This window comes from Eulemur rufifrons, chromosome 15, assembly GCF_041146395.1.
Source record: "Eulemur rufifrons isolate Redbay chromosome 15, OSU_ERuf_1, whole genome shotgun sequence".
NCBI classification, from domain to species: Eukaryota; Metazoa; Chordata; class Mammalia; order Primates; family Lemuridae; genus Eulemur; species Eulemur rufifrons.
This window is the reverse complement of record NC_090997.1, coordinates 103,264,531-103,291,973: the sequence shown is the minus strand read 5'-3', so window position 1 is coordinate 103,291,973 and position 27,443 is coordinate 103,264,531. Positions and strand designations below refer to the sequence as shown.

Here is a 27,443-nt window from a genome sequence, read left to right as displayed (position 1 = left end):
TGGTGTGTAAGTATCATTGATTTATTAATCTGAGAGTGTTTTTATAAACTGATTTGGATTAGTGAGTTCTGATAGCAGAGCTATTTTAAGGCCTTTGAATAGTGGTAAGTGTAGTGAAAATAAGGCAGTGAAAATTAACCCATTGGCTCCACCTATAAATTTAAATCACAGCCTTTGAAAGGAGAGAGCAGTATCATTATATGTAGTTTGCTAGCGTGTATACCACAGCAGCCATAGAGACCATTTGTTCATAATTGGTAATTGTTGCTCTAGATTCAGGATAAGTCTGCCAGCAACATATGAGGCACTTTGTGGAAAGGCAAACTGTAGTAATTCTCCAGGGACATTTTCTATAAGGCACTATTGAGATGAATTTAGATTTAATTTAGCAGTTCTCTTTCTCTGTTATAAACCATAATGAGAAAGATACCTTCCTTTCTCTAAAATCTCATAACTAGTGAATACCGGAGCCATGCTATTTTAACAGAAAGAATGCAAGGATATTCTACTCATATATGCATAAAAAAGAAATTTTTTTCAATGGAAATAGCAGCACAAAGAAGAAAATGAAAGAGAGAGATTTCAGCCCTGGGTTTTTTAAATTTTTATTTGTTCATTTATTTTTTTTACAAAATCTCATTGAGAAACGGAGCTTAAGGTGTTAGCACAGGTTAATTACCTTTCTATACTCAAGCAAGTCACCAAGGCAGCTGGAGTAAAGATGAGCAAAAACGTGGCACCCAGAGAAGAAAATCAAAACTTGAGTCCTACTGGCCTAGACTTTGCTGTGGCAATATTGTGACAAAACCAAAGATGCAAATCAGGCACAGAATTGAGTGTTTGAGGAAACAAGTAAAGGGCTCCTTCCTTACAAATTTGTCCTCACAGAAAATGAGGAGGTGATTTAAAAAACATGGATAAACACAAGGGAGGATACAGAGCCAGGTACGCAGAGGCCTCACTGAGGTGTCACATGTCTGTTGGGCCTGGCTTGGGTGACTTCATTGCGTTGAGACCGCAGGTCTATGGTCAGAGCCAGATTTAGAAGAAAACAAAGGAGAGGGGTGGAGAGAACCACCTACTTAGTGTGTTTCAGGGTGGCTGGGGAAGGGCCAAATGTCTGTCCAAACTTCTGTGACAGAGCCTGAAATGTCACCATCCCTTTGCATCTTGAAATGTTGTCGTAGACATCTATCTACTCTGGGAGCAAGAAATTCTTATTGAGTTCGAGCTACAATTTGAAAGCTATTTAATTGACAGCAAGCTGAAGGAAAGTTTCCATTCCTGGTAGAATACTGGGCCTTCTAAAAAATTAGCCTTTTAAAATAGCCATGGTTTGGATGAATTTTAAAATCTTATTGTTATATATATAAAATTTGAGAGGTGAACATAGCAGAGTCTATTTTGGTTTCAGAATAGAGTTTTGGGTTTAATTTCTCTCTTTGGTACAATATATCTACATACAGAAGAGGACTTCTGTTTCCTAAGAGCTCATCTACTAATACTGATTATTCTTCATTTGGTGTTATTCTGACAAAACTGTAATCATTTCAGAACCAAGATTCAATCATCAGTCACAAAAAGCTATAGCCAGTATACCACTAAGCCAGTATAGTACCATTTTTCACAAATACAAGAAAATCAGAGCTCACATATATGAATCTAATATATCAAAGAAACCTTCTTATGCAATGTGTATCACATAGATTGTGTTTTCTCTGAGCTGTCAGTAAGCATTTCATGGTGCTTGTGTGCTTCAGAAAAAAAATATTAGTGCTTAACTCACACTCTGAGACTTCCTCCCAAACGATCCCCTAGAAAGGAATACAGGCTACAGATAAATTAGAAAAACTAAATAACCAGGCTTTTTTTCTTTTAATTTAAATGTTAGGAAGAAATGAAACTGGATTCTAAAGTGTTCTATTTGGTTCTTCTCCAGATACAAATTGGGCTTCATACAAATGGAGCAGCCATTGACATTCATTGACCCATCTGAAGCCATGCATTCTTTATGAAATAGCACTGCATTGCTAATAAAGCCATCCCAGCAGCCAAGCTTGGGCTACTTAATTTGTTTCCATGGTGCGACAGTATAATTTTGACGTGCTGAAAAATTGCTGCACAGAGACTCATACCACAATTGTTGCTGAGTGCATTTTCAATATAACATTTGTTATTGAGGTAGATGCTTGGGGTATCTTATGAGAAGCAATATCCTAAATGAAGCTGGGTGTAGAAGCTCCCTAATGTAGAATGGAATTTTGTGTCCAGCTTCAGCTTATTTCAAATCTATTTAAACAGATATTGACTGCGCATTTTCTATTGGATAAGACAGCTGCTCTCTCACAGTATAACCAGGGAATCCTCAGCATTATTTCTTCATACCTTTGGATGGCAAAGTATGCGGGGATATGTTAAAAGATTTTCTTCTAATAACAGGCCAGCCATAGAGATTCCCTCCACCCCCCGCAATTTGGCATGTAAAGATTGTAATAGAAGAACAATTATTATATTAAATTAGCTAATCTTACAAAGTAGATTTTCATGCTCTTTAGACTGTATTTAATTTCAGATTTTGCAGCACCATTATATCCAGAGCAAGTATGTGGGTGACTGCTGTATGAGTCACCAGCCAAAAGTAGAAAGGTTGGGCTCTGGTGTCCTATTTGATTGGGAAGTTGGAAGGACAGCCTGTATTGAGCACAGACATTTTTTATAATTATGTTGCCTGCAAGGTTGCCACCTGTCCTAATTTAATCTGATTAAGGTGAAATGCAAAAACTGTTCTCATTTCTCTCAGAGTTGAGCAGTGCAAAGCTTCATCTCAGGAAGGAAGAAGAGTTGAATACACATACAACCGAGGAGGGAGGAGGGAAATGTCTGTAATACTTTGGGGAGGTGGAAAAAAATGGTCCTCACTGTGATTGGAGGTGTAAGCTTACAAACAAATTCTGAAGAGTGTTTTCGCAGGAGTCATCAAGATGTTAAATGGAATAATACTTTAACCCAGTGAAAGCTGCACTTCGGAGAATGTGTCCTATTTAGATCATCTGAATGGTTTGTAAATATGCATTCAGAGGTGACTCGCTGACACCAAATGATCACCAGGGTTCGGATGAAGGATGCTGCCCTAGGGTGGAAAGGCAAGCAAGCAGCCATTGAAAATGATGATACATGTCTGTTTCATTTGCCCATTCATATTATTAGGTGGGAAAAACAAGTTACAGAATTTCATGCATAGTATGATACCTAATGTTAAACTCGTGTGTGTGTCTGTGTGTGTGTATATAATGAGAGAGGTATCTAAGAGATGATTCACAAAAAAAATTGAAGACTATCTCTGGCTGGTAGAATTGCTAATTTCTACTTTTTTCAAATATTTTAATAATTTACAATGGCCATGAAAGAAAGTGCTATATTAATTTTAGAAAATACTTTTTTGTAAAAAAAAAAAAAAAAAAAGTAGAGAATTATAAATAATAAACATTTTCTGAAATTCTCCTAAATAAGGAAAAAAAATTCTCTGGAAATGATAATCTGACACTAACACTTCTAAGAAAAATACATATGCCTTGTTGCTATACACCCATAATACCATTATCTAACCCAATTTCTTCTTAATTTCTTGTCCTAAGATGGGTTTTTTTCTTAAACATTCTCTTTTCAATGAAGCATAGCACCATTTGTCCTAACAGCTACCTAGTGATATATCTATCTAAATATTTTTTCATTTGTCCTGAAAATTTTAAAAAGGATATACAGGAACTATATATAACCTATGCTCTATGTGCTCAGAGTGATATCATATCACCAAAAAAAAAGTAAGAGATGAAAGTCAAACAGAAGTTGTTTCAGGTTTTCTGTAACACTATATAGTTTATCATCACAGAATTAACCAGTAAACCATGAATCTATTTTGGTTTATGATTTTCCATATCTTCTGGAAGTTTTTGTGTGTTTTGAAGTAAGGCATCCAGCTGGAAAGCTGTTGGTTGGCACTCTGTCACTGGCCGACAGGGGGTTCTGCAATCTTCTCAGTGTCGGGCCCGTGTGTGGTCACCTACATGGATGTGACTGCGGCTCCCAGCCTGCAGTGAACCGGACTGCAGCTCTGAACCTGACTCCTATATTCATGACACTTACGTCAGTTTAATGTATCCTTATTACAAAATTAATAATAATGTGCGGACACAGTCTTCTCCAGTTTAGACAATTTCCATTTTACCCAACGTTGTAACATACAGCTCCTCAAAGGAGTGCTTTCAATTTTGGAGGTTCTAAATTGTTTTATGGTAATAGCAATGTTTTAACAAGAGTTGGTTTTCTCTCAGAAACATAGGAATATTTCTGCTATCATAAAATAAGATGGATTATCAAAAGAATTGGGTCGTCATTGGAAAGTCTGCCTTTTAAAACAGCTCTTCTAAAACGTTTTTTTTTTCTGTGAGCCAGAGTGCCTTTTAGAAAAAAACACTTTGCTCTTTGGTGAAAACCAGTAGATGACAGTGAGGATGCCGTGTGGTGGGGTCCCCCTTGCAGTAGTGTGTGGAGCCCTGGGCAGGGTGAGTTGGGAAGTGGCAAGTTAAGTCAAGAACTCCCCCCCCATCTGGAGGTGTTTATAATATAAAATAGACAAAACAGTGGATATTTTCAACATGCATGAGCAAAGGATGCTGTTTCATCCAACAGTGAGGGGACTGTTTCATTGACATGTGTCCTCATATCTCTGAGCAGCAAATATTGATAAAAGAGCAAATGAACACATATGACTGCTAGGCCCCTCCTCTGTCCCCACCCCAGCCTTGTAAGTTTGGGTGAGGGGCGTAGCAGTCCACACAGCCCTCCCCTCCACCATGCAAGCCCCCTCACTCCCTCCCCACCAGGAGGGCAGCATCAAGTCCCTGAGTCCTAGAAGCCTGTGTACCCCATAGATGTTTCTGATGTGGCCCTTCCCATCTTTCACTTCACACTCCCCTGAAATTTACCTGTAGCCTTGAGTTCTTGAGAACAACTTAAACATGGAGGTAGATGGAGTTTGCAGTAGGTCTGTAGCTATAGGAAGGGAAAGAAAGGAATCAGCATGGGAGGCTCAGTACACTGAAGTATGAGTTCCGGTTGCAGAGGTCTGGAACCTCCTCATGGTCAGCAAGACGGAAGTCCCCCTGCAAAGTGTGGGAGCTCTGAGCACCCAGCCCTGCTCACACCAGGCAGACCTAGAAAGGAAATGATCTGCAAGGTTTGGGGAAGATGCCAGACTAATCCTACATCGAAGGACTTTATGTGCATCTTCCTTCTCCATTCTTCTTTTAAAATCTCTTCCATTATGGAAGTTTTCCATCACAGAAAGCAAGGAGAATAGTACAATGAACCTTCATATACACACCAACCGGCTGCAATGCTCATCAGTCAAATGGCCAATCTTGCTTCCACCATACCTCACTCACCGCATTTTTAACAGTGGACCTCATTCTCTTTTTCAAGTAAGGAGCTGAAGAAAGTTTATACATTGCATTTGGTAACATGCTTAATGTGTCTCTTAAGTCTCTCTCTCTTTTTAAATTCTTGTGATGTGTTTGTTGAAGAAACTAGGTCAATTTGCCCTAGAGAGGTACCCACATTTTGAATTTGGCTGTACCCCTGTGAGGGTTGTATAAGGAGGTGGTTCTTAACTTTAGGGTGTGTTTCATGCCATCCTGAGGGCTTGTTAAAAGGCAGATCTCTGGGCCTCACCTTAGTTTCTGATTCGGTGGGTGTGGCTGCGGCTTGAGAATTTGCAGTTCTAGCAAGTGCCAGTTGATGCCCATGCTGCTGATTCAGGAACCACAGCTGACAACCACAGGTCTAGTGTTCTCTTCATTCCCTGTATCTCCTTTATATTATTATTGACAGTTCTAGCCAAAGGTTTGATCTGATGGAGGGATTTTATTTTTATAGGAATCTTCAAAGTAGTATTAGGAACTTCTGTTAGGAGGCACGTAATGTCCTTTGCCAGTAGCCATTGATGATTATTGCCCGCATCTTTAATTTCATCTCGGTTCATACATTTTTATATTCCAACATTTCTACCACTCCTTTTTAATTTATTAGCTGGAATACTTTTAGTGAAAGTAATTTCTTCCATCAGCTGTTGGTATTTATATACTCTGAGCTACAAGTCATGTAGTCTAAGCAGGTTAAATGCTTGATTTTTTTTTTTTACCACTTTATTTACCAGTTTTTTGGCATAATGAGTTGTTTTCCTGGCATCTTCTAAAGGTGACCAGTGTCGATTTTTGTTTTCTCTTTATAATACCTTAGGAACTCATTTGATTAATGGGATTTTTTTTTTTTTTTTTAGAGATGAGGTCTCCCAGGCTTGAGTACAGTGGCATCATCATAGCTCACTGCAGCCTCGAACTGCTGAGCTCAAGAAATCCTCTCACCTCAGCCTCCACATTAGCTGGGACTATGGGTGGACACCACCATGCCCAGCTATTTTTTTTTTATTATTATTTTTTGCAAAGACAGTGTCTTGGTATGTTACCCAGGCTGGACTCAAACTCTTGGGCTCAAGTTATCCTCCCACCTCAACCTCCCAAAGTGCTAGGATTACAGGTATGAGCCACCACACCCGGCCCAATTAATGTGACTGATATCAATAATACATTCAGGAAGTTCAAGCCAACAGACAAAAGAAGAAAATCTAATTTGGGGCCTCATTTATCTGTCCTTGTTCTCTTCACCAGTCACATCAACCAGATGATGACCCAAAAGACACTTGTCTTAGGACAAGGAGCCTCCATTAGCTAAGCAGGTTGTCAGCATTGATGTCATTGGTGGAGGGATGGCCAGCTCCTCAGGTGGGGTGGGCCGGGGCCAGGTGGAAAAGAAGGTGCCCCCGCAACTGTTCCCTACATGGAAAGAAAGGCCTGGGAGCTGCAGGGTTTGCAGATAGGAACACCCAGGCCACCTCTGGCTTGAACCCCAGGCACTGAGTCTGGTTGCAAAACAAGTACCAAAATAATAGTCATAATTTATAAAACAATTACTTTTGGAGATACATACTACCCTATTGAGATGAGTTCTAATAATGAGGAATGATGAATATAATTGCTGTATTGTGAGTGCAGAAGTTACATGATGATTATAATAGTGTGTGGGGGAGACCTAGGAAAGTATAAGTGGCTCCCCCGTGCTTCACGCAGGGAAGGGAGCAGCTAACAGTCCACTGATGGCAGCCATCCTGAGCCCAGAACATGCATGCCCATGATGGCTGGTGAGGACTGTGTAGGTCACAGTGTGGCCCTTATCCAAGCCACAGAGGGTCAGAGGGAGCAGCCTGACCTGACAGGCTAGGGGAATGACTGCAGGAGCTCAGAGATAGTATATCTCATCAGAAAGCCGTGCATCTCCTGGGACAAGCCCATTCAAATACACTCAAATTAAAAAACATATAACAAGAAAGGTACATGGCACATGCCTCTGTTTAAGCAGAGCCTGAAAATTTTCAGTAGCAACCCTCTTTTGAATATAATGTCATTTCTTTTTCCTTTATCTATTATAAATATCAACACCCACCAACAGCAAGTTAAACATGTACATATAAGCAAAAAGAATAAAAGTGAATTATCTGGCATAGTTCCACCACTGAGAGAAAATCACCATCAATATCGTGACATGTGGTCTTGCAGTGTTCTTCCAGTGCATGTACAACAATTTCACTAAAACAGGATCATCATATGCACAGTAGTTTGTAACCTGATGTCTTTAGTTAACACCAGATCATAATCACCTGTCCAGATAAAATTCAGTAGTCATCAACATGTTATTCTAATGGCTGTGTTACACTCCATCCCAGCCAGCCATTATATGCTGGGGTACGCAGGGTTCAGACCTCAGCCCTCCGCTTTCTCTCTCTCTCCCTGGCTGACCTCACTTAGTCTCTGACAACTCATCAGTGTGCATATCTCTGTCTTGGACCTCTCTCGAACTCCAGACTCCTATATCTAACTGTCCACTCTGCACTTGGATGGATAATAGACATCTTAAATGTGCTACATTCAAAACTAAGCGCCTGCTACCCCTCCCCACTGCCTTCCCCATCCCAGCCAGCGACATTTCCAGCCTTCTAGGTGTTCAGGCCTAGACCTCGCAGTCATCTGGGCCTATCCTCTTTCTCTCACACTCACATTCAGTCTGTCAGCAAATCCTGCAGATCTGTCTTCAAAACTTAGCCAGAGTCTGACCAGTTCTCATTTTATCCCTGTTACCACCCGAGTTGGAGCAACCACCATCTCTCATTTAGACTATGGTCACAGCTTTGTCACTGGCTCCCTGCCCCCGCCCTGGCTCACTGCAGACTACTTCAACACAGCATTAGATTGCATTGGCTAAAACAGTAAAACGGATCAGGTGATGCCCCTGCTTGAAGCCCTCCAGTACCTTCCCACCTTACTAATAATAACAGCCTAAATTCTTTTTTTGTTTGTTTGTTTGTTTGTTTGTTTCAGCTCATTATGGGGGTATAAAAGTTCAGGTTATATATATTGCCCATGCCCCCTATCCCCCCGAGTCTGAGCTTCAAGCGTGTCCATTCCCCAGACAGTGCGCATCGCACTCATCAAGTAGGTATACACCCATCCCTGCCCCCCCAGCCCCCACCTCTGTCCGATACCCAATTGGCGTTATTACCAAATGTGCACTTAGGTGATGATCAGGGAAACCAGTTTGCTGGTGAGTACATGAGGTGCTTATTTTTCCATTCTTAGGATACTTCACTTAATAGAATGGGTTCCAACTCTCTCCAGGAGAACCAAAGAGATGCCATATCACTGTTATTTCTTATAGCTGAGTAATATTCCATGGTATACATATACCACATTTTGCTAATCCATTCATGAATTGATGGGCATTTGGGTTGTTTCCACATCTTTGCAATTTTGAATTGTGCTGCTATAAACATTCGGGTGCAGGTGTCTTTTTTATAGAATGACTTTTGTTCTTCTGGGTAGATGCCCAATAATGGGATTGCTGGATCGAATGGCAGGTCTACTTGAATCTGTTTAAAGTATCTCCACATTGCTTTCCACAGGGGCTGCACTAGTTTACAGTCCCACCAGCAGTGTATGAGTGTTCCTGTCTCTCCGCATCCACACCAGCATGTATTGTTTTGGGACTTTTTGATAAAGGCCATTCTCACTGGAGTTAAGTGATATCTCATTGTGGTTTTGATTTGCATTTAATTCTTACTAATAGCTCTAAAGGCCCTGCACGGTGGGGCGGGGCTGGGAGAACCCCTTGAATACGGCCACACCACTACCACTGCCCACTCTGCCCCACACCCCCCGACCTCCTCTGTGATCTTCCAACACACACTCCCTTCTGCAGGCACCCATTCTTGCTGGGCCCTCTGCCTAGAACACTCTTCTCTGATGGAGCCACATGGAGTGGAGCCTGTCATCTCTCACTTCCTTCGGTGGACACCTCATTTGAGAGGTTTTTCCTAACCACCCTTATAAAATAGAGAGTAGTTCTCTGCCTTTCTCCATTGCTGCCTTGATGTTCTTCACAGCGTGCACTTTCCAGCCTCTGACATTCTGCTGTCTCCTTGCTCATCTGTAGTCTGCCCCTCATATGGAATATAAGCACCATGAGAGCAGGGACTTCTCTGTTTTGTTCACTGCTGTGTCCACCATACATGAAACAACACGTGGCAATAAATACTGGTTCAAAGCGTGAATCTGAGTTGCCCTAGGTGTATCCAGATAACAGTTCATTTTTTCTCCTATAATTATGCTCCTGGTTTTCTTTTCCTACTAAAAAACTACAGTGTGGAAAATAGTGAATTGTAAAAAAGATGGAGGATGAGTTATTTTGCATTGTATCTTGCCCAGATAACTGTTAATGAATAACACGGTTAATGGTCGGCTGGATGATAAGATGAGGCGTGTACAGAAAAGTTCCTCTTATTGAAGGAAATGTATTTTCTGGTCAGTTGTTATTTTCATGCATCCTGTGTAACTAAGAGTGTCTAAACCGGCAAGTCCTCTTGTGCCTTTCCACTGCACAGAATGTGGACGGCTGCATCAAAGTCTTCCCTCTTGCTGGTAGACTGGCTGTCAGATATCTGTTTTCCAAAACAGACCAGCTTCATCTGTACGAAAGCCCACTGAGTCAGTGATAAAACCTGGAGCATAAAAAGGAATCCTATATGTTGGCACTCACTAGCTTAACACGGCTTCAACGCCCTCCATGCTGACAGCATGGCAGGAGCACTTTCTCATGCCTCTCCTTGAGCTCCTTGAACAGAATCCCAGCCTTCTGAATCTACATGAGGGGTTGGTGCTGGTTCTCAGACAGCGATTCCCTTTTTTTCTCATTTCTTCAATTCCCAGTCCTATCTCTTGCTCATTGCTGATGGCACAGGTACTTTTCACACAGTCCCTAAACCAGGCTCTGCTTCCTGCTGTCGGGCACAGCCCTGACTGGTACAGCCTCGGACTAGGGCAACGGTTGGCATTTTCTTACCATCTTCTACTTTAACATATTGTCTCTGTTTCAGATTCCACATTTCAGGAGCCTCTTTTCTCTTAAAACTTCCGAAAAAAAAAAACTCCTTATGCTTTCCTACTTTTTGGATGTGATAGTTAATTGACATTTGTATAGTCACCGAATAACCAAACACAAACACTGCAAATACAGGTGGAGACCAATAATGGGTGAACTTAGACCAAAATCACAGCATGAAAGTACTAAAATGACCTCTTGGCTGAGGCTAGAGTTGACAGGTTTCTTTTTTATTAGAATAGCTTTATTTATACCTATGAAAGTTTTTAAAGTAAGCCTTGGTACATGGAGGAACTTCTAAAAGGACAATGCAGATGTATAAAAATTTTTACTACGATAATCTGCAGCTTTGAAACACTGTATCAAGATCTATTACTTCTCATTTTCTAGTTGGTAAGTTCTTGCTTAAAACAAATAGTCTATAAGCGAATTTCTTATGAAAGTATACAAGACGAATGGCTGGCTTTGAACTGTCTGTAGTTGCTTATTCTAAGGCCTTAGTGCAGTTCCCTGAGCAGCACAGAGTGGCTGAACGACCCCAGTCTGCACCAGCAGCTCGTGTGGTGGCAGGAAACTTGTTAAGTCCCTTCTCAGGACCTCGAGAACCCCGGGTTTCAAAGGTGCCTGGTTGAGTGCTCGTGAATGCTGCACTTCAAAATGTGAATAGCAATTTGGACTCATTGATATGACTCTCTGGCAGATGAGAACTACTCAGATTAGTCATTCTGGTTAATTAAAATAAAGAATGATTATTAATTTTCATGTGGGAAAATGCAAAGATCTGGGCAAACCATAGTGTAATTAACAATACAGACAAAGCTGTATGGTTGTTTTTTTCCTTACCCATCATAGAAACTGTTATTTGTCCTTTAAATTAGATTTCTGGTTTTATTTTATGTATTTCATCTCATTCAAGTGTATCTCACACCAGCATACAAACCCTAAATATCTGAGCTCTATAAAAACAGTGATGATTCTAAGCAGCAATACTTAGAGTACTTGCAAAATTATTGGTTTTTTTTTAAGAATGTGAAATATGCCTTCCAGTAATGAAAGCAATTATACCCATACTAAGATGAATAAAAGAAACAAAATGCATAGCCCTAAAGTAACAAGGGAAATTACGGAAATAAATTTAAAATACAAAAAAATCAAAACCAGTGAATATCACTAAGTACCCATAAAAATATAAACTCTTCTGTCTCCTCCCCCATTCCACTTTATCCCCTCACCCCCTCTCCACCTCATCTTGAAGGAATGATGTCAATTTAAGGAATGGTGTCGATTCCTAAAGTCCAATAACTTCTACTTAGCAATTGTTTTGGACAGGATTTATTTTCCCAAACTTAGTAGTACCTAAATGTTTCCCAAGGAAGTCCAGTTTAAAGAACACATTCTATGACAGAGAGTAGAGTACAAATGTAAATACCAGAAGTTTCCAGTTTATAAACTGGGGATGTTCCATAAACTTACATGTCTATAAATTGTTTGGAACTCAGAATTCTTTTATCCTAAAGAAACCGCCATTAACTATGATTGTTAGGCAGCCAGCTGACCCACCGAGTCCTATGTAACCAGCTTTATCTGGTAGGATGCATCCAATGTGGGTCATCTTTTTGATCAGATCTACTTGGGGATTACAGTCCCACAGGCTCCCTTTTCCCCATGTTCACTAGACGTTGACATGTTCATTCAGATAAACCAACCGCCATAATCTATGGAAAAGCACCTTAAATGGAACACAAAATCACATCTCCATTATTTCCTCCTTTTCCCTTCTCTGGTTTCAACCAAGAACAAGCTTCTGAGAGCAGCAGGAGAAAGAAGTGAGCACTGGGATTGCTCTTCACTCTGAGAACTTCTCTCCCTGACAGTCACTCATGTGTTGACCATCCAAATTAAATTTGTAATCTGAGGGACACTGGGTGATGAAAACACCCGCCCTCTAGAAATTTATCGTCAAAACCATTCAAAATATAGGTCAACAACAAAGAAGAATTTCATGAGATTCAAAGGTAGAGGCAAAGTGCCAAGAATGTACACACAATTCAAAATTTTTTAATTGTTTTGACATGATAACATAGAAATGAGAAAAATGTTGTTTTTGATTTTTTGTTGTTGCATTTTCTACCTTATCTTTCATATCCTTTGTGTCAAATCTTCCAAATGACCCCAGAAAACCCATTGCAGGACAGCACTGATTAGCGCTACGGCAGTGAGTGACAGCACCAAGTGGGGAGTCGCAGGCAGGCGTGTCCCAGAAAGGGCTCAAGAGGTCATGGCAGATCCTTCGAAGTGGGACACTGATTGGAATCTGGCAGATTCACGACAGAGTAGTTTGGGGTTGGTGGACGCAATGGGACAGGGCTCTTGAGGGAGGCTTGATAAGGAAACTGTTGTCTGATAGGGGAGCTGTTGCCCAGCTGAGGCGTCTGTCTCTCTGCTAACAGAGATGGCTGCTCAGAAGAACATCCTGTCTGGTTAAATTATTTGCAGGAATTTCTTGAGGCAAACAGTGAAGTTATTTATTGCTTTTCAAGCTTATCTTCCTGGGCAGTATTTTTCTGGAACAACTAATTAGGTCTTGGTGGTCTCTGTTCTCAGCCTCAATAATTCGGTGATGTGTTTGCAGGTGCTTTCGATTTTCATCTGCAGCCAAATGGTGGCTTGGTTTCCCTGACACTGGGGCTCTGGCCCTTTGATTCCATTCCTCCTCCTCCTCCTCCTCCTCCTCCTCCTCCTCCTTCTCCTCCTCCTTTTTTTTTTTTTTTTTTTTTTGTTTTTTTTTTACACTTCCTTAGTTGCTCTCTACTCACTTGGCTCTTTCGCATCTAGGTGGTTTGTTGATGTGCATCTTATTTCTTCTACAAGCTCCAGGAAGGTAGAATCCCTGCCTGATTCCTTTCAGTTTTCTCTATAACCCCTGGCCTTACGCACAGTAGACATGCACTGAAAAGTTGTTCAATGAAGAATAAATGAATATTTGGTTGTAATTCACCTGCTGCCAATAATAATATTTATTATTACTTAGGAAATGAAAAGTTTCCCATTATGTCTCATTATCAATGTGACTGATTCTTCACAGACAACTCATTGGAAGACAGATCATCTCATAGCCACTGGGGGTTGACCCAGTAGGGACATTTGGATTAATATAACAGCTACAACAAACTGGGAAATATCCAATCTGCATGAATTTTGATGTAAATTATGAAATCACTAACATCTGACCTTAATACATCCTATTTGAGCTCCACCCTATTTATGTGCTTCTCAGGTACTAACCACCTCATCTACAAATGAGACATTGAATAAATAATATTCCATGGCTTCTTTCAGCTTATTCTAAAAGCTCCAAAATCTACAGATTTTCATGTTATCCTACTTAGGTAAGCTATGCCTACTAGTGTAGTGGTTATATTAGAAGGTATTCTTTTTTCAAACTACATTCATGCTTGTATGTGTTCATGATAAAAATAAACTCAGGTCTATAAGTTATTGAGTTTTATTCATTTTTTCCAAGGTTATCTTTTGATGTAAAGCTTTCATGCAGAATTTTTTCATATAAAGTTATAAAAATCCAGTTAGATATAGAAAATAGCATAATAAATACCCATGTACACACTATCTAGCTTTGATTACCCCATCAGGCCATTTAATCTTTCTCTGCCTCTGTTTCATTATCTTTAAATTGGGGATAATAATAGCACCTACTTCATAGGGTTGCTGTGAAGATTAAATGAATTATATGCAAAACACTAAGAAGAGTGCTTTTTCCACAGTAAGTGTTATAGAAATACTAGCTTTTATTTTTAACAATTATTATGATACACTTTAAAAACAGATTCGAAGCACCCCCAACCCCAGTGGTCCCATCCCGCTCTCTCCTTCCCTGAATTCGATATCCACCTGAGTGGTATTTATCACTTACATGCATTATTGTATATTTTTAGTACGTTTGTGTATATCCATATTATTTAATAGATTCTCTAAACTTTCTATAAATGATATTGTACTGTGCATAAATAATTACAACTTTTTTCTCAACTTTATGTTTTTGAGATTTATCTGTTTTGATACATTTTATTCTAGGTAACTCGTATTAACTCACTTCCTAAAAGTCTTTGCTTCAATGTCATTTTCTCAACAAGAAATATTCTGAACACCTGATTTAGCATTAGCCAGCCTTGTTCTTAACCTCCCTATACTGTTCTATTTTTTCTTTTCTGTATGGTGCTCATCATCTTCTGAAATGTTACATAATTTACCTATTTATTAGTTTATTTTCGTTGTCTCTCTCCCCTTTAGAATGCAAGCTCCAATGAGGGATTTTTGTCTGTTTTCCTTTTTTCACTGATGTGAACCACGTGCCCTAACAATGCCTGGCGCAAAGTGAATGCTCAGGGATACTTGCTGAATTATTTTGTCTCTTCCCCCATTGATGGTCATTTCAAATGTTTCTTTTTGTTGTTGCTGTTAGTACAAAAAAAATGCTGCAGTAAATATTCTTATACATATCTCCTTGTATAACTGTGTGAGCTTCTCTCTGGTATATACCTACAAGTAAATTGTTAGGTGAAAGGTGAATATCTTCAAGATTCTTTATAAGTGGTTTAGTGTATCTTGGGACTCATCAAGTGTTGGCTATTGAAAAGAAATGCATAAATAATCCTTTATAGACATAAATAGAAACCTATCTGCACAGAGAAATTATTAAAATAAGCCTGGCTTTATTTTTATCAAAGTGATAATGCCTTGAATTCGATTATGTAAAAGTCCTACTGCTGATTTTTTGAATGCAATTGCTCAGTCAAGATAGCTTAGTGAATTTTCCATGGATTCTATTAATGCCTGGCTCTCAGGCTAATTCGGAAATGGCTTACTTCAGCAAAGTGTGTGGAGACCCCAATCAACCTGGCTTACCTGAGTGGAAAGGAGCCCTTCAAATCCACTCTCCGCCATGGTCCAGCCCACAGACATGGCCCACGCCAATTGGCTTGTGCTCAAAGGTCGTTGTTCAGTCTTGCTGCATTGTCTTTGATCACATTGAGTCATCATTTATTTTTGGTGCCATTTCATCATTAGTCGCTTTCCTTTGCTAAGTTGTACTTAGGGGGAAAGTAGAAGGCAACTGTAATTGTCAAGCCTACATTAAGGATTCTAAGCTACAGCCAAGAGAGAAATTAATCCTCAAAGCATTTCACACCAAACAGCAGCAATGTGCAAATTACAGATTATTTGTGTCACGTGGCCAGTGCCAGTAGCACATCAGAGAGCTGAAATCCATTTCAATTTTTATCCCAAGCCTGGGAGCTCACGGTTCTCCATTGAACCCAAAGGATATCACAATTGTCCCTATGATGATTTGCAAAGAAACTAAAAGAAAAAATAATGATTGAAGACTCATGTGGTTTTTAATGCATCTCAATGGAATATATTTGCCAAATGAGTTTTCCCTACTTTACAGCATGGTTATTGAGGAAATTCAGCAAAAGCTTTCTGAAAAAGTTGTGGTTTAGTTAATCCCTCAAAGATTTTCATTTGTTATAGGGTTTTTTTTTTTTTTTTGTAAATAGCTATCAGTGACTTTATGGAAATGATCCATAGCTTTGTAATGCAGTTTCATTGAGGAGGTTCTCAATTAGATTATGAAATAATCTTTATGGTATAGCAACAGAATGAAAGTAAATGTTGATTACAGATACTAATTGAAATAAAAGGCCCAATTTCAAAGTTACCCTTTAAAAAAATAAGATTCCATTATGTCTTCATATGCTTTTTAATAAATTGCCTTATTCATTTTTAATACCAAACAGGCAATTTATTTTTATTTACAAAGAGCCCAGATTTTTAGAACACACATGCAAGGATGAGTGGGGAAATTTAATAGTCGGGGGAAAAACACAATAAAAGAGCACAGACCTGTGAGCGTGTCTTCAGGATAACTCAGAATGAAATGAAATTCTAACTTAAATTACCAAACACAACAAAATAGGTTTTAAAATTTGGGTCCAGAACAAGAAAGGAGGGCAAAAACAGTGAGAGAAGAGGGTGCCCTCAACCAGGAAGGTCAAACAGTGTTCATAGATGAAAACACTGCCAAATTTCTGTTTCTTGTTTTCTCAAGCAAAGAGTATTTCTCATATTAGAAAGGACAGAAAAACAATTTAAGAAGGACCTTGTACTTAAGAAAAGTGAGAAGAGACTAGGGAACACACAAATACTAATTGTTGTGCCAGTAGATCTCCAAACACTTCCATGTATCTCAGAGTTGCTGCCAGGACCCTGTGAGATACTGTAAAGAAAGAAACTAGAGTTCAGAGCTCTGGAGATGTTTGTTTATTTATTCATTTTTTAACTTTTCAAAATGAGGAAAGATTGAATCTTGAAAGTTGAAAAGTATTGAGTTTAATATCAGTTTTAGCCATCAACCACCAAAAGAAAAAAAATAGTATAAGCACTTATGCAGTGACATGGAACCACTAAGAGCCCACTTGGATTCCCCAGAAGCGAATGTGGAAGAACTCCTTTGGAGGGAGGTGATGCTTACAAGGGCTTGGCAGGATTGGATATGGTTTCTACCACTCCAGACCTGGAACCAGCACTAGAGTCTTTGTTTGCCAGGCCCATTTTTTTTTGTCCCAGCCACCTACACCCCCTCCACTAACTTTTTCCTTTCTCACTACACTAACGTATTCTGTGTGCCTGTCTTGCATTTCTAGTGTTGCTATTTTAAGCTCCATCTTCACACTAAGTTTATATCTGTCCATCTCCCACATTGATGTTCCTGTGATGAATAGTTTACAGGCACCCCTCCACCATCCTCTTCAATATCTTCACCCCTCACAATTCTTCCCTTCCAGCTATTCGCTATATCTATCCTTGTTTATTACATTTTACTGCACCTACCAGGTGTTTCGGGTAATTATCTACTCTAATGTTAAAGATGTTTGTATTTGAGCTATCATTGACATCAATCCTTATGCGTATATCTTAGGAGAATGCAAGAATACAAATTCTAAAGATAAGCTAGTTTTAAATTTTGTTTCTTATTTTACCCAGAATTAAAATAAGTCAAAGTCATTTCTCTCAAATGTAAGTGATAAAACAGAACACTTGTAAAGAAAAAAAATTCTCTAAAATATCTGAAGTTGAATAAAATTATTTTTAAAATAATATTTCTTAAATATGTTTAGATATAAACTGAGATTGTCATGGTCCTTTCTGTGGCTGGACTTTGAAGTGTTTCCCCTGTTCTTGGGCTCCTGGCTTGGTGGAATCGCAAGCCTCAGCCCATGAGATGGAGACAGATGACAGACACTCAGCAAATCTGTGTGAAGAATTTATTGCAAGGAAAGTTTAAGGGTGCAAAGTGAAAATACATTTCCTAATGGTAAATGGGTCTGTCTCTGTTAGTGGAAAAGACCCTAATTAACTCTAAAATTCCTCCTTTTATATGCTAGTAGTATATGTTGATGGTCAGTTATAATTACTTATGACTATATATCACAAGTTTGGGGTCTCGATTTTTCCAGATATGGACGTAACTTAAAGGTTATGTTCCAGACATTCCTTTCTCCTAGCCATGTGATGGGGAAAGTCACTGTTTATGGTGTTTTTCTGTTTTCTGATTGGTGGTCACTGTTCCATGATCTAATTACCCATTTTTTAAGACTGAAATAACTGTTTTCCCTGGTTATTTTTCTGTAATTATTTCCTTCTTATTGTTTTTCTTTTTTCCTCCTTCTTGTTTTTCTGCTCCTATCATTCCATTACCTCTTGTTTTTCTGTCCCTAACAAGATGTAAACATTTTATGCCTATACAACTAGAAAGCCCAAATAAAAACTAAGTTTTTTAAATATAATTATTATTTAGTTAAATATAATTAAGTATAACTGAAGGTGCAAAACCAAATTATTCAGATTAACTCTATGAATTTAATATGGCAGATTCTGTCATTTTACTGACACTAAACAATTGCTTGGGCTCCAAACAGGGCCCTGAAGGGTTGGCCCAGGTTCTTCCCATCTCTGCCCGCCCGTGACCCTGCAGGCTGCCTTCCCTCTCCCTCTGCCTCGTCCCCTCAGACCGTGGGACGGCCACTTGATGGGAATGCATCCCTTGTGACTGATCTGCTTCTATTCTTTCTCATTCACTTCAGAAAACTAAAATACAATGATTTGCTCCCAAAGAGATCTAAAGCCCAAGAACTGACATGAGGCTGAATTTGCATAGCAGCGTTTGGTTGAATTGCAGCCAATCCAGTGATCCAGAATATACTTTTACTAATTGTTTGGCTAATCATCAGAATAGCAACCCCCAAATGAACAACTTCTCCACAAAAAAAAAACTTCAGCCTGCAGGTCTGTGTGGCCTCCGGTTGCAGAAGCACTCAGCTCAAGCGTGTTTGCTCACTTCCGAGGTCTCGCTTTCCTTCCCCTGCTGTATCAGATGTGCCCGTGGCAGCTAATCCGTTCTGTTTTCAACCAAAATATATACCTCAGGATTTTCATTGTATTTTCTACATTTTTTCAGGTGGTGACATCACCTGTTTATATTTTTGTGAAATTTTGTTCATATTTTAAAAACCTTTTGTACTACCTCAGTAAACATTTATGAACCGTTTTCTCAAGGTACGAAATGTTACATAATAAAGACTAAAACTACATTCCAGCATTTTACAGGACCGTAGAATTTCAGAATTGGAACTACCCAGGGTATCAGTCAGCATTCTCCAGAGAAACAGAGCCAATAGGATATACACAGATACGTACAGGAAGAGATTTATTAGGGGAATTGCCTCACACGATTATGGAGGCTGAGAAGTCCCACAATCTGCTGTCTGTGAGCTGGAGAACCAGGCAGCCAGTGTTATAAGTCAGTGTGAGTCGGAGGCCCGAGAAGCAGGAGATCCGATGTCTGAGGGCAGGAAAGGGTGGCTGTCTGAGCTCCAGAAGAGAAAGACAATTCACCCTTCCCTGCCTTTTCTGTTCTTGTCCTCAGTGCCCTCAATAGATTAGACGGCGCCTGCCCGCATGGGTGAGGGCAGATCTTCCTCACTCAGTCTACTGATGCAAATGCTAATCTCTTCCAGAAACAGCCTCACGGATACACCTAGAAATATTTTATCAGCTATCTGGGCATCCCGTAGGCCAATCAAGTTGACACATTAAAATTAATTATCGCACCCAGTCAAATTCCACTCTAAAATATCCTGCATAACCATTCATTCAAAACCTGTTTAAAACCCCTCAGTTACTAGCTTATAAAACAGCTAATTTCATTTTTCTATTGGTGTAAATCCTACCTTCTAGATCAGTGCAAAAATCTAATTTCTCTTGCAAAAGACAATACCTTCACCTGTGTGATAACTCGTTTCATCATTTCATTCCTCAGCCCAGCCTTCCCCAGACAAACCCTCTCATACTTTTGGCCATTCTTATCTCACAATGCTGAGCAATGAAAGAAATGGCTCCATAATTTTTTGATATGTTCTGCATACAATCTAATTTCCTTAGCAGAAACATAAGCAGATTATGTAATCCATGGGTTTTATCTCAAAGAAACAGGTTTTTATATCAATTTTATTTCCAGGGTGAATACTGTAAATGACTACAACCTAATACTGTGGAATAATTCTATTGAAAAGACAGGGATGGAACGCATTTTAAATAGTACTAAGCATACTCTGTCCTAAATTTACACGCATACACACACACACACACACACACACACAGTCGGCCCTTGAACAATGTGGGGATTAGAGGCACGGACGCCCTGCGCAGTTGAAAATCCACATACAACTTTTGACTCTCCCAAAACTTAACAACTACTAATAGCCTGCCATTGACGGAAATCTAACTGATAACATTAGTTAACACATATTTTGTATGTTATATGTATTATACACTGTATTCTTTCAATAAAGTAAGCTAGACAAAAGAAAATGTTGTTAAGAAAATCATAAGAAAGAGAAAATATATTTACTATTCATTAAGTGGATCATCCTAAAGGTCTTCATCCCCATCTTCATGCTCTGTAGGCCGAGGAGGAAGAGGAAGAGAAGGGGTTGGTCTTGCTGTCTCAGTAGTGGCAGAGGTGGAAGAAAATTTATATACAAGTTGACAATGGAATTCAAACCCATGTTGCTCAAGGGTCAACTATATATATTTTTTATATATAAATTATTATATGTTTTATTATTATGCATAAGTATATACTCATTTAGGCCAATATTTATATAAATTATATATAAAATTTATTTGTTTACTTATTTCATTTAACTACTGAAAAAAGAAAATGTAGAGGCCTGAAGAGGCTCAGATTGAGTAGACCTGGAAAGTGTGGGCACCAGGACGGCCACTGCCCTCTTTCCAGGCCCTGTAAGGCACCCTTTCTAAACTCAAATTCAGGATCGTATGGGTTTTGACAAAGCCTCTCGGCAAAACCAAGCAAGGCCCTAAACTACAGCTGAATCCTATGAAGGCAGGACGCGCAGCTGCCCTGTCTCCATTCTTGACTCTGGATGAGCGGGCTGCGGGCTGGAGGGTGAGGAAACAGGACATGATAAATAACTAGGAGCCTGTGGTCACAACTCTCCCACTCTGGCCTCACAAAATCCTGGCCCTACATTAGGGACAAGTGGCATGCTGGGCATGTTTCTACGGACAGAACCTGTGTGATATTCAGGCCCCACAAGGGCCAGATCCTAATCAAGAGGAGAAAAGGCCTGACCGGAGTCACATGAGAAGTGACAGCTGGAGGCCAGGCAGTGGCCACAGCTCCTTGGGCAGCTTGACTTTTTGGTGGTTGGTTAGACATGTGTTTTTCAGGTACAAACGACAACATTGGTGGTTGATAGTCACAACTGTATGTAAGAACATATTACCATACAGAATGAGAATGACATTTTTGTGATTAATTCTTCTCCCTAACAGCTGGCTGTCCCAACTCCTTGATTAAAGAGCTCCATCACTTCAGGATTCTGGGAGAAGAGCAGGTGAGTTAGCATCGCAAAGGCTGCGTCAGGCTGTCATGAAAGGTAGACGCTAATGAGACGGTTTGGGCTCTCTCCAGGGAGGCCGAGTGAGTCTCCTGACCCTCCGCGCCCTGAAATGGGGAAGAGAACCACACTGGAGATGTGTGTGAGGACATTTTTTTCCTCCTCTATCCATCAGACCTGACAGGTTATTAATTGGTACATCTGCTATCTGCCAGTGTGTTTCATCTCAGGACTTGAGCAGTGAGCGGGTACTGCATAGTGGCAGATGAGCAAACAAATAAACACAGGGACGAATTATGCCTGAGGGATTGATAGTCACGGGCACTCCTGATTTGCTCTCCGTGGGTGGATGTGCAAGCTTTTTTCACCAGATTTTTGTACCTTGTATGTCATCTATACTTCATGGCAGACACTTTCTATATGGACGTGAACATGTGACTTATATACAAAGGATGGCCCATTTAAAGTAGATTATTTAAATGCTAAGTTGTGCTCAGTGAGGCATGATGTACTTTAAATAGATGTGCCACTAAATAATTCAGGGTACTAAATATTATATATACACGTGCACATACATATGCTTTTGATTGCTTAAAAATACATCTCTTAAGCCTCATATGGAATTAGAGACTCTGGGTTAGGATGTTGAATCTAGATGGCAAATTATCTTAAAATAATTACACTAAGTAGGTGGCAACTTGCTGTTGACCTAACTTACACTCTCTTGTTGACTTTTACTCCCAAAGATTGTCTTTGCCAACTCGGACCAGACAACATGCAAATGCAGATGCGGTGGCTCCGTTTTGCCAATGCGTCTTGGGTCTGTGTGTTGTTGTTTGACGTGTGTATGGCAAAGTGCAGCTGCCAGTTTCCAATATGAGATTAAAAACAGAAAGGTGTTAACTAGGAGAGGATAAGAAACTGGAGTCATTTCCATATCCTTGAATTAGCATGTTATAGTATGCTTTCCTCATTTGTTCATATTGTGAGTTTCCGGAATAGTGGGCATAAATGTTTATTCAAAGAAAGGCAAAATCGGTTGTCCTGCAGGTAAAAGTTGATACCTGACTCTCCCCAACATACCTGTGTCCCACAGCCGTTCCCCAGTGAAAGCCTGAAAGACTCCTGAAAGCAAGAATCGCTGATTGTTACCCTGACATTTCTGCTCGGATAATGGAGCCTTCTCTTCTAACTTGACCCAATATTTGCAAATTGTTTCCATATTTGCTTTAGAGTCACTATGTAATTAGTAGGCAAAGAAACCAACAGTAATCATCTCCTTAGATTTGCATAAAAGTCAGGCCACTTTTCATGCTCCTACAAATTTAATCAAGCTATAATCAAAATTAATATTACCCTGATTAGTTATGGCAATATAGTGCAATATTGATCTTGATTTCTTAAAGTTTCCTTCCCTTTTTCCTTTCATTCAGCAGGTAGTTACTGAGCACCTCGTATGTGCTATACACCGTCTAGGTTACAGGGATAGAGAGGTGAAAAAGAAATCTCCATCAGTCTCATTTTCAGTTGAGGAAAACTATGTTTTATACACATAGCACATTCAGTATATATAATGCTAGATGGTTATCGTTGCTATGGAGAAAAATAAAAGCAAAAAGAGTGACAGTGAATGCTAAGGAAAGAGGTGAGATTTTATATCAGATGATCAGTGAACATCAGGTCATGCATGAACAAAGACTGAAAGGTCTCCAGGGAGGCATCATGGTGACATCTGGGAGAGGAGACTCCAGAGAGAGGACAAAGCAGGCACAGAGGCCCTGAAGTGACCACGTGTGTCTGGCCCGTTCAGAGTAGTCAGAGGCCAGCGTTACTGGGGCGGGGTATGGGGGTGCTGAGCAGGACAAAGAGGGACCAGACTGCATAAGGCAGGGCCGGAGTAAGGCAGGAAGAAATCCGGGCAAGTGTTCTGAACTGGAAGCCAAAGGAGGAAAGTGTTTCCAGGAGGAGGAGTGATCACCAGGTCCTACGCTCAGCATGTAGGATGAGGCTGCAAAACGAGCACTGGGTTTCACAACCAGGAGGTCTCGTGGATGGTGAGGGCAAATGCCTGCTGGAAGGGCTTCACATGAGAGAGGAGCAGAGGAGTAGAAGACTGCAGATAATCGAGGACTTTTTCATTGTTTTTGAGGAACTTAGCTGTAAAGGAAAGTAAAGAAATGAGGGAGCTAGGAGATCACTTTTTTGTTGTTTTTGAGGAACTTAACTGTAAAGGAAAGTGAAGAAATGAGGGAGCTGGGGGAAGATCAAGACAATTTTCTTTTTAATGGGAAAATTACAGCATGTCCAGGTACTAACGGTGATGACTCAGTAGAGGAATCAGGAAATGGATGATGCAGAAGAGAGAGGGAAGAATTCAGGAGCAACGTCTCGGATGTGGTCTTGGCCTTGGACAAGAGAGTGGGCAGCTCAGCCTGGCAGTGGTCAGGAAGGCGGATTGTGCCAGCCCAGGTGCGAGCATAGGATTTGGCAGTGAACTTTCCCAAACACTCTGCTGGTTGTTTCCCTTTGCTCAGTGGAACAGGCAGCCATCTCATCGGCTGAGAGCGAAGATGGGAAAGAGTTTGACAGGGAAAGGAAAAGATACTGAAAGTGTCGTTGAGGAGGGTAGGGAGGAAATAAGCTTGGGGGATGGATGAACTTGGAGTGAGATCAACAAGCCTGTGTGTTTCTCAATCACAGTCGACTGTGTAGGCACAGACGCAGAAAGGCAGGGGGTCAGATTAACTGGCATTGAGGTTTCGTCATCTAAGTGTGAGGCCAGGCGCGGTGGTTCACGCCTGTAATCCTAGCACTCTGGGAAGCAGACGCGGGAGGATCGCTTGAGGTCAAGAGTTCAAGACCAGCCTGAGCAAGAGCGAGGCCTCGTGTTTCTACAAAAAATAGAAAACTTAGCTGGGCATGGTGGTGTCTGCCTGTGGTCCCAGATACCCAGGAGGCTGAGGCAGGAGAATCGCTTGAGCCCAGGAGTTTGAGATTGTAGTGAGCTAAGATGATGCCACTGTACTCTAGCCAGGGTGGCTGAGTGAGAGTCTTGTCTCAGAAACAAAAGAAAACAAACAAAAAAACAAAAACAAGAGAGAACCAAAGGAAGTGAGGGTGGACCTGAGGGAGTGATTGTAATGACCGGCAATGAAATTTCGGCTGGGCAAGCAGAGAAGTGAGTTGAGAGAGGCACAGGGAAAACTGGTAGCAATAGTTTGTTACAGACTCCCCTGGGCTAAAAGAATTTGGGGAGTTTAGGTGTTAGGGTTTAGCTGAAAAAACAGGTGTTGGCCAAAGAATGAAATACTTCAAATTGAGGTCATGGAGGAGATACAGGATCAGCAACAGCAAGGTCGAGGGGAGGTCCAGGAATGCCAAGTGTCTGAGCGAGGGTGGAGGACAAGATGACCGGAGGTGTAGAGGTCACCTGAGAAGTCAGGGTGTTGAGAAGATCACCGTGTGCACACTGAGAATTGTCACCAGAGCCAACTTGGAGAGAGAAAGTTATGTTGAGCTAGGGACTGAAGATTCGAGGGGGGTGGGAAGAGAGAGGGAGAGCAATTAGTAGCTGACTGCAAAAGGAGAAATAGAGCACAGTGTAGCATAGCCTAATTGTTTGAAATTGAAAGCTGGAGAGTTTTAGAAGAAAAAAAGGAAAAATATTCCACTGGGGATACTGAAGAGCAATGCTTGATGGTACAGGGACCCTGTAGCTAGAATATTTGAGGGAGCTTCTGGGAGCCAGTGTCATGGAGGAATGGAAGGAACACACTGAGAAAGTAGATTACAGCTCAGGGCAGTTACTGCTGCCTGCTCGTGAGTTCCCCAAGCATGGGGAGGGGGTGCAAGAGTTGAGGCAGCTGAAGGATATTGGGGGGGGGGGTAGGTGGAAGAGCTGGATATGGGAGCTGGAGGTCAGCCCAGAGAAATGGCAGGGGAGTCAGCCATTCTTTGGTGACTGATATAAACAGGACCTATCGGTCAGGGTATTTATACCCTGATGATACATGACAAGACCCAGTGGTCCCAAGGCGGGTGGTGGCAGGAGGCTCTAGAGAGGAGGCAGAAAGTTCCAACCCCTTCTACTCCTCCCAGCGAGGGCAGCAGCCTCAACAGGAGCTGGTGAAACTCTCGGGATCTCACTGGATCCTTGAGACAACTTCTATTATGTGAGGAAATAAAATTTGTATATTAATGTATGTTACAAGTATCCTTGGGCACATCATTTTTGTCTGTCCAACTTGGCTTTTCCTTTTGTAGAAAAGGAGAGTGATGCTCTACCATCTCTTAGAAACTTTGTAAATAGATAGAATGCAAAGGAAGTTGCAAATACTAAGTATTGTACTAAAACATTTCTGATTTTAAATACTGTTTACATTCCATCAATACATTGAACTAGTGGTAACAAAGTAGACGCTAAAATAAGTGTAACATTCACTTAGAAGGTGAATTGATACAACCTACACAGATACTGGTTAATTACTGAGTTCATCCCTAGATGGCAGAGATGCATACCAGCTATCTACTTTCTTTGTATGTGATTCCTTTCTGTTTTCATTGATCTTTAATAAGCATCTTGCTTTTTGAGATTTATATTAAAAATAAAGCATTAAACACCACAAAATACTACTTTCCTGAAATAAAAATAAAGTTAAAACTCCTTGGAATTTAAAATAATACATTTATTTTAGCTTTTTGGCCCCTCCTTTGATTTGTGTTGATGATTGATATTCATAAACTACCTTTCAACACCCACCCCCAAGTCCAAACTGTTTGGCAAAGATATTATTACAACACAGGAAAGTAAAGTTACTCTAAAGGTCTGTGTGAGCCCTGAAGAAATCAGGCGTGATATCTGGAATCCCTAAGGATTGGAGAGCTTTTGGAACAATTGCATTTCAGAAGTACCTCCACTTACAACAGCTTTCTCCACCTTAGGTTTAATAATAAGAATTTTAAGGAAATAACCTTCATTCAATCAATAAAAATATATTGAATACCTTTTTATACTATTATTGTGGTAGTGATGGATAAAATAGTAAACAAGGACATCACAGGTACTAATCATGGTAGATGATGGAAACAAACAGTGCTTGAGATGGAACCTACTTTAGATGAGGAGTCATCACAGAGCCCTGAAACTGAAGGTTGCAGGGACACCAGCTGCTTAGTGAGCCACCATCATGGGCACGTGGCAGGAGAACATCCCAAGCAGAGGAAAGCATCTGTTCAATGGTCCCCAGGGAGGTGAAGAGCATGCTTTGTACAAGCCACTAAATAAAACCAATGTGACTGGGAAATAATGAGCAAGAGGGATGGTGACAAAAGATGAAGGCCATCTAGACCATGTAGGGCATGGTGAAGAGTTTGGGTTTTATTCTAAGTTCAATGGGAAATCATTCAAGGTTTAAGCAGGGGCCTGGCATTATCCAAATTACATTTTGAGAATGTCAGTGTCTTGTTGCCATTTGGACATGGTCTGGATCTCAAGATGGTTGGTAGAGGAGATGGAAAGAAGGGAATATTCAGACATAAAGTTAAAGGGCTTAGTGATTGATTGGCTGTGGGTCAGGGAAATGAGGGAGTGTTAAAGTGTTTCGCTGAGATGAGCAAAATGGTGGGAAGGTGAGAACAGAGGCACAGAATCTGGGGTTCAATTATGAGCACGTTTGATATGCCTGAAGCATTGAAAAGGAGGTAAGTCAGGATTTGGATGTATGAGTTGGAGGTCAGAGGAGGTGGAGGTCAGAGGTCAGAGATGGAGAGATAAAGTTGGGGTCATCAGCATGCAGATGGTATTTTAAATCCATGGGAGTTGCCAAAAGGAGATGAGAGAGGAGGGACCATGACTGAGTGAACCCTAAGGAGCACCAACATTTGGAGATTGGGTAG

General features: G+C 40.5%; 1 protein-coding gene across 1 annotated transcript in view; it reads left to right on the top strand.

Moving 5' to 3' along the window:
- PRKN (parkin RBR E3 ubiquitin protein ligase) overlaps positions 1 to 27,443 on the top strand; it is a 1,165,698-nt gene that overhangs the window by 965,073 nt on the left and 173,182 nt on the right. Inside the window, exon 8 of the mRNA XM_069487460.1 lies at positions 21,484 to 21,545. Coding sequence (XP_069343561.1) covers positions 21,484 to 21,545 — 62 coding nt within the window. The remainder of the gene's footprint in view (positions 1 to 21,483; positions 21,546 to 27,443) is intronic.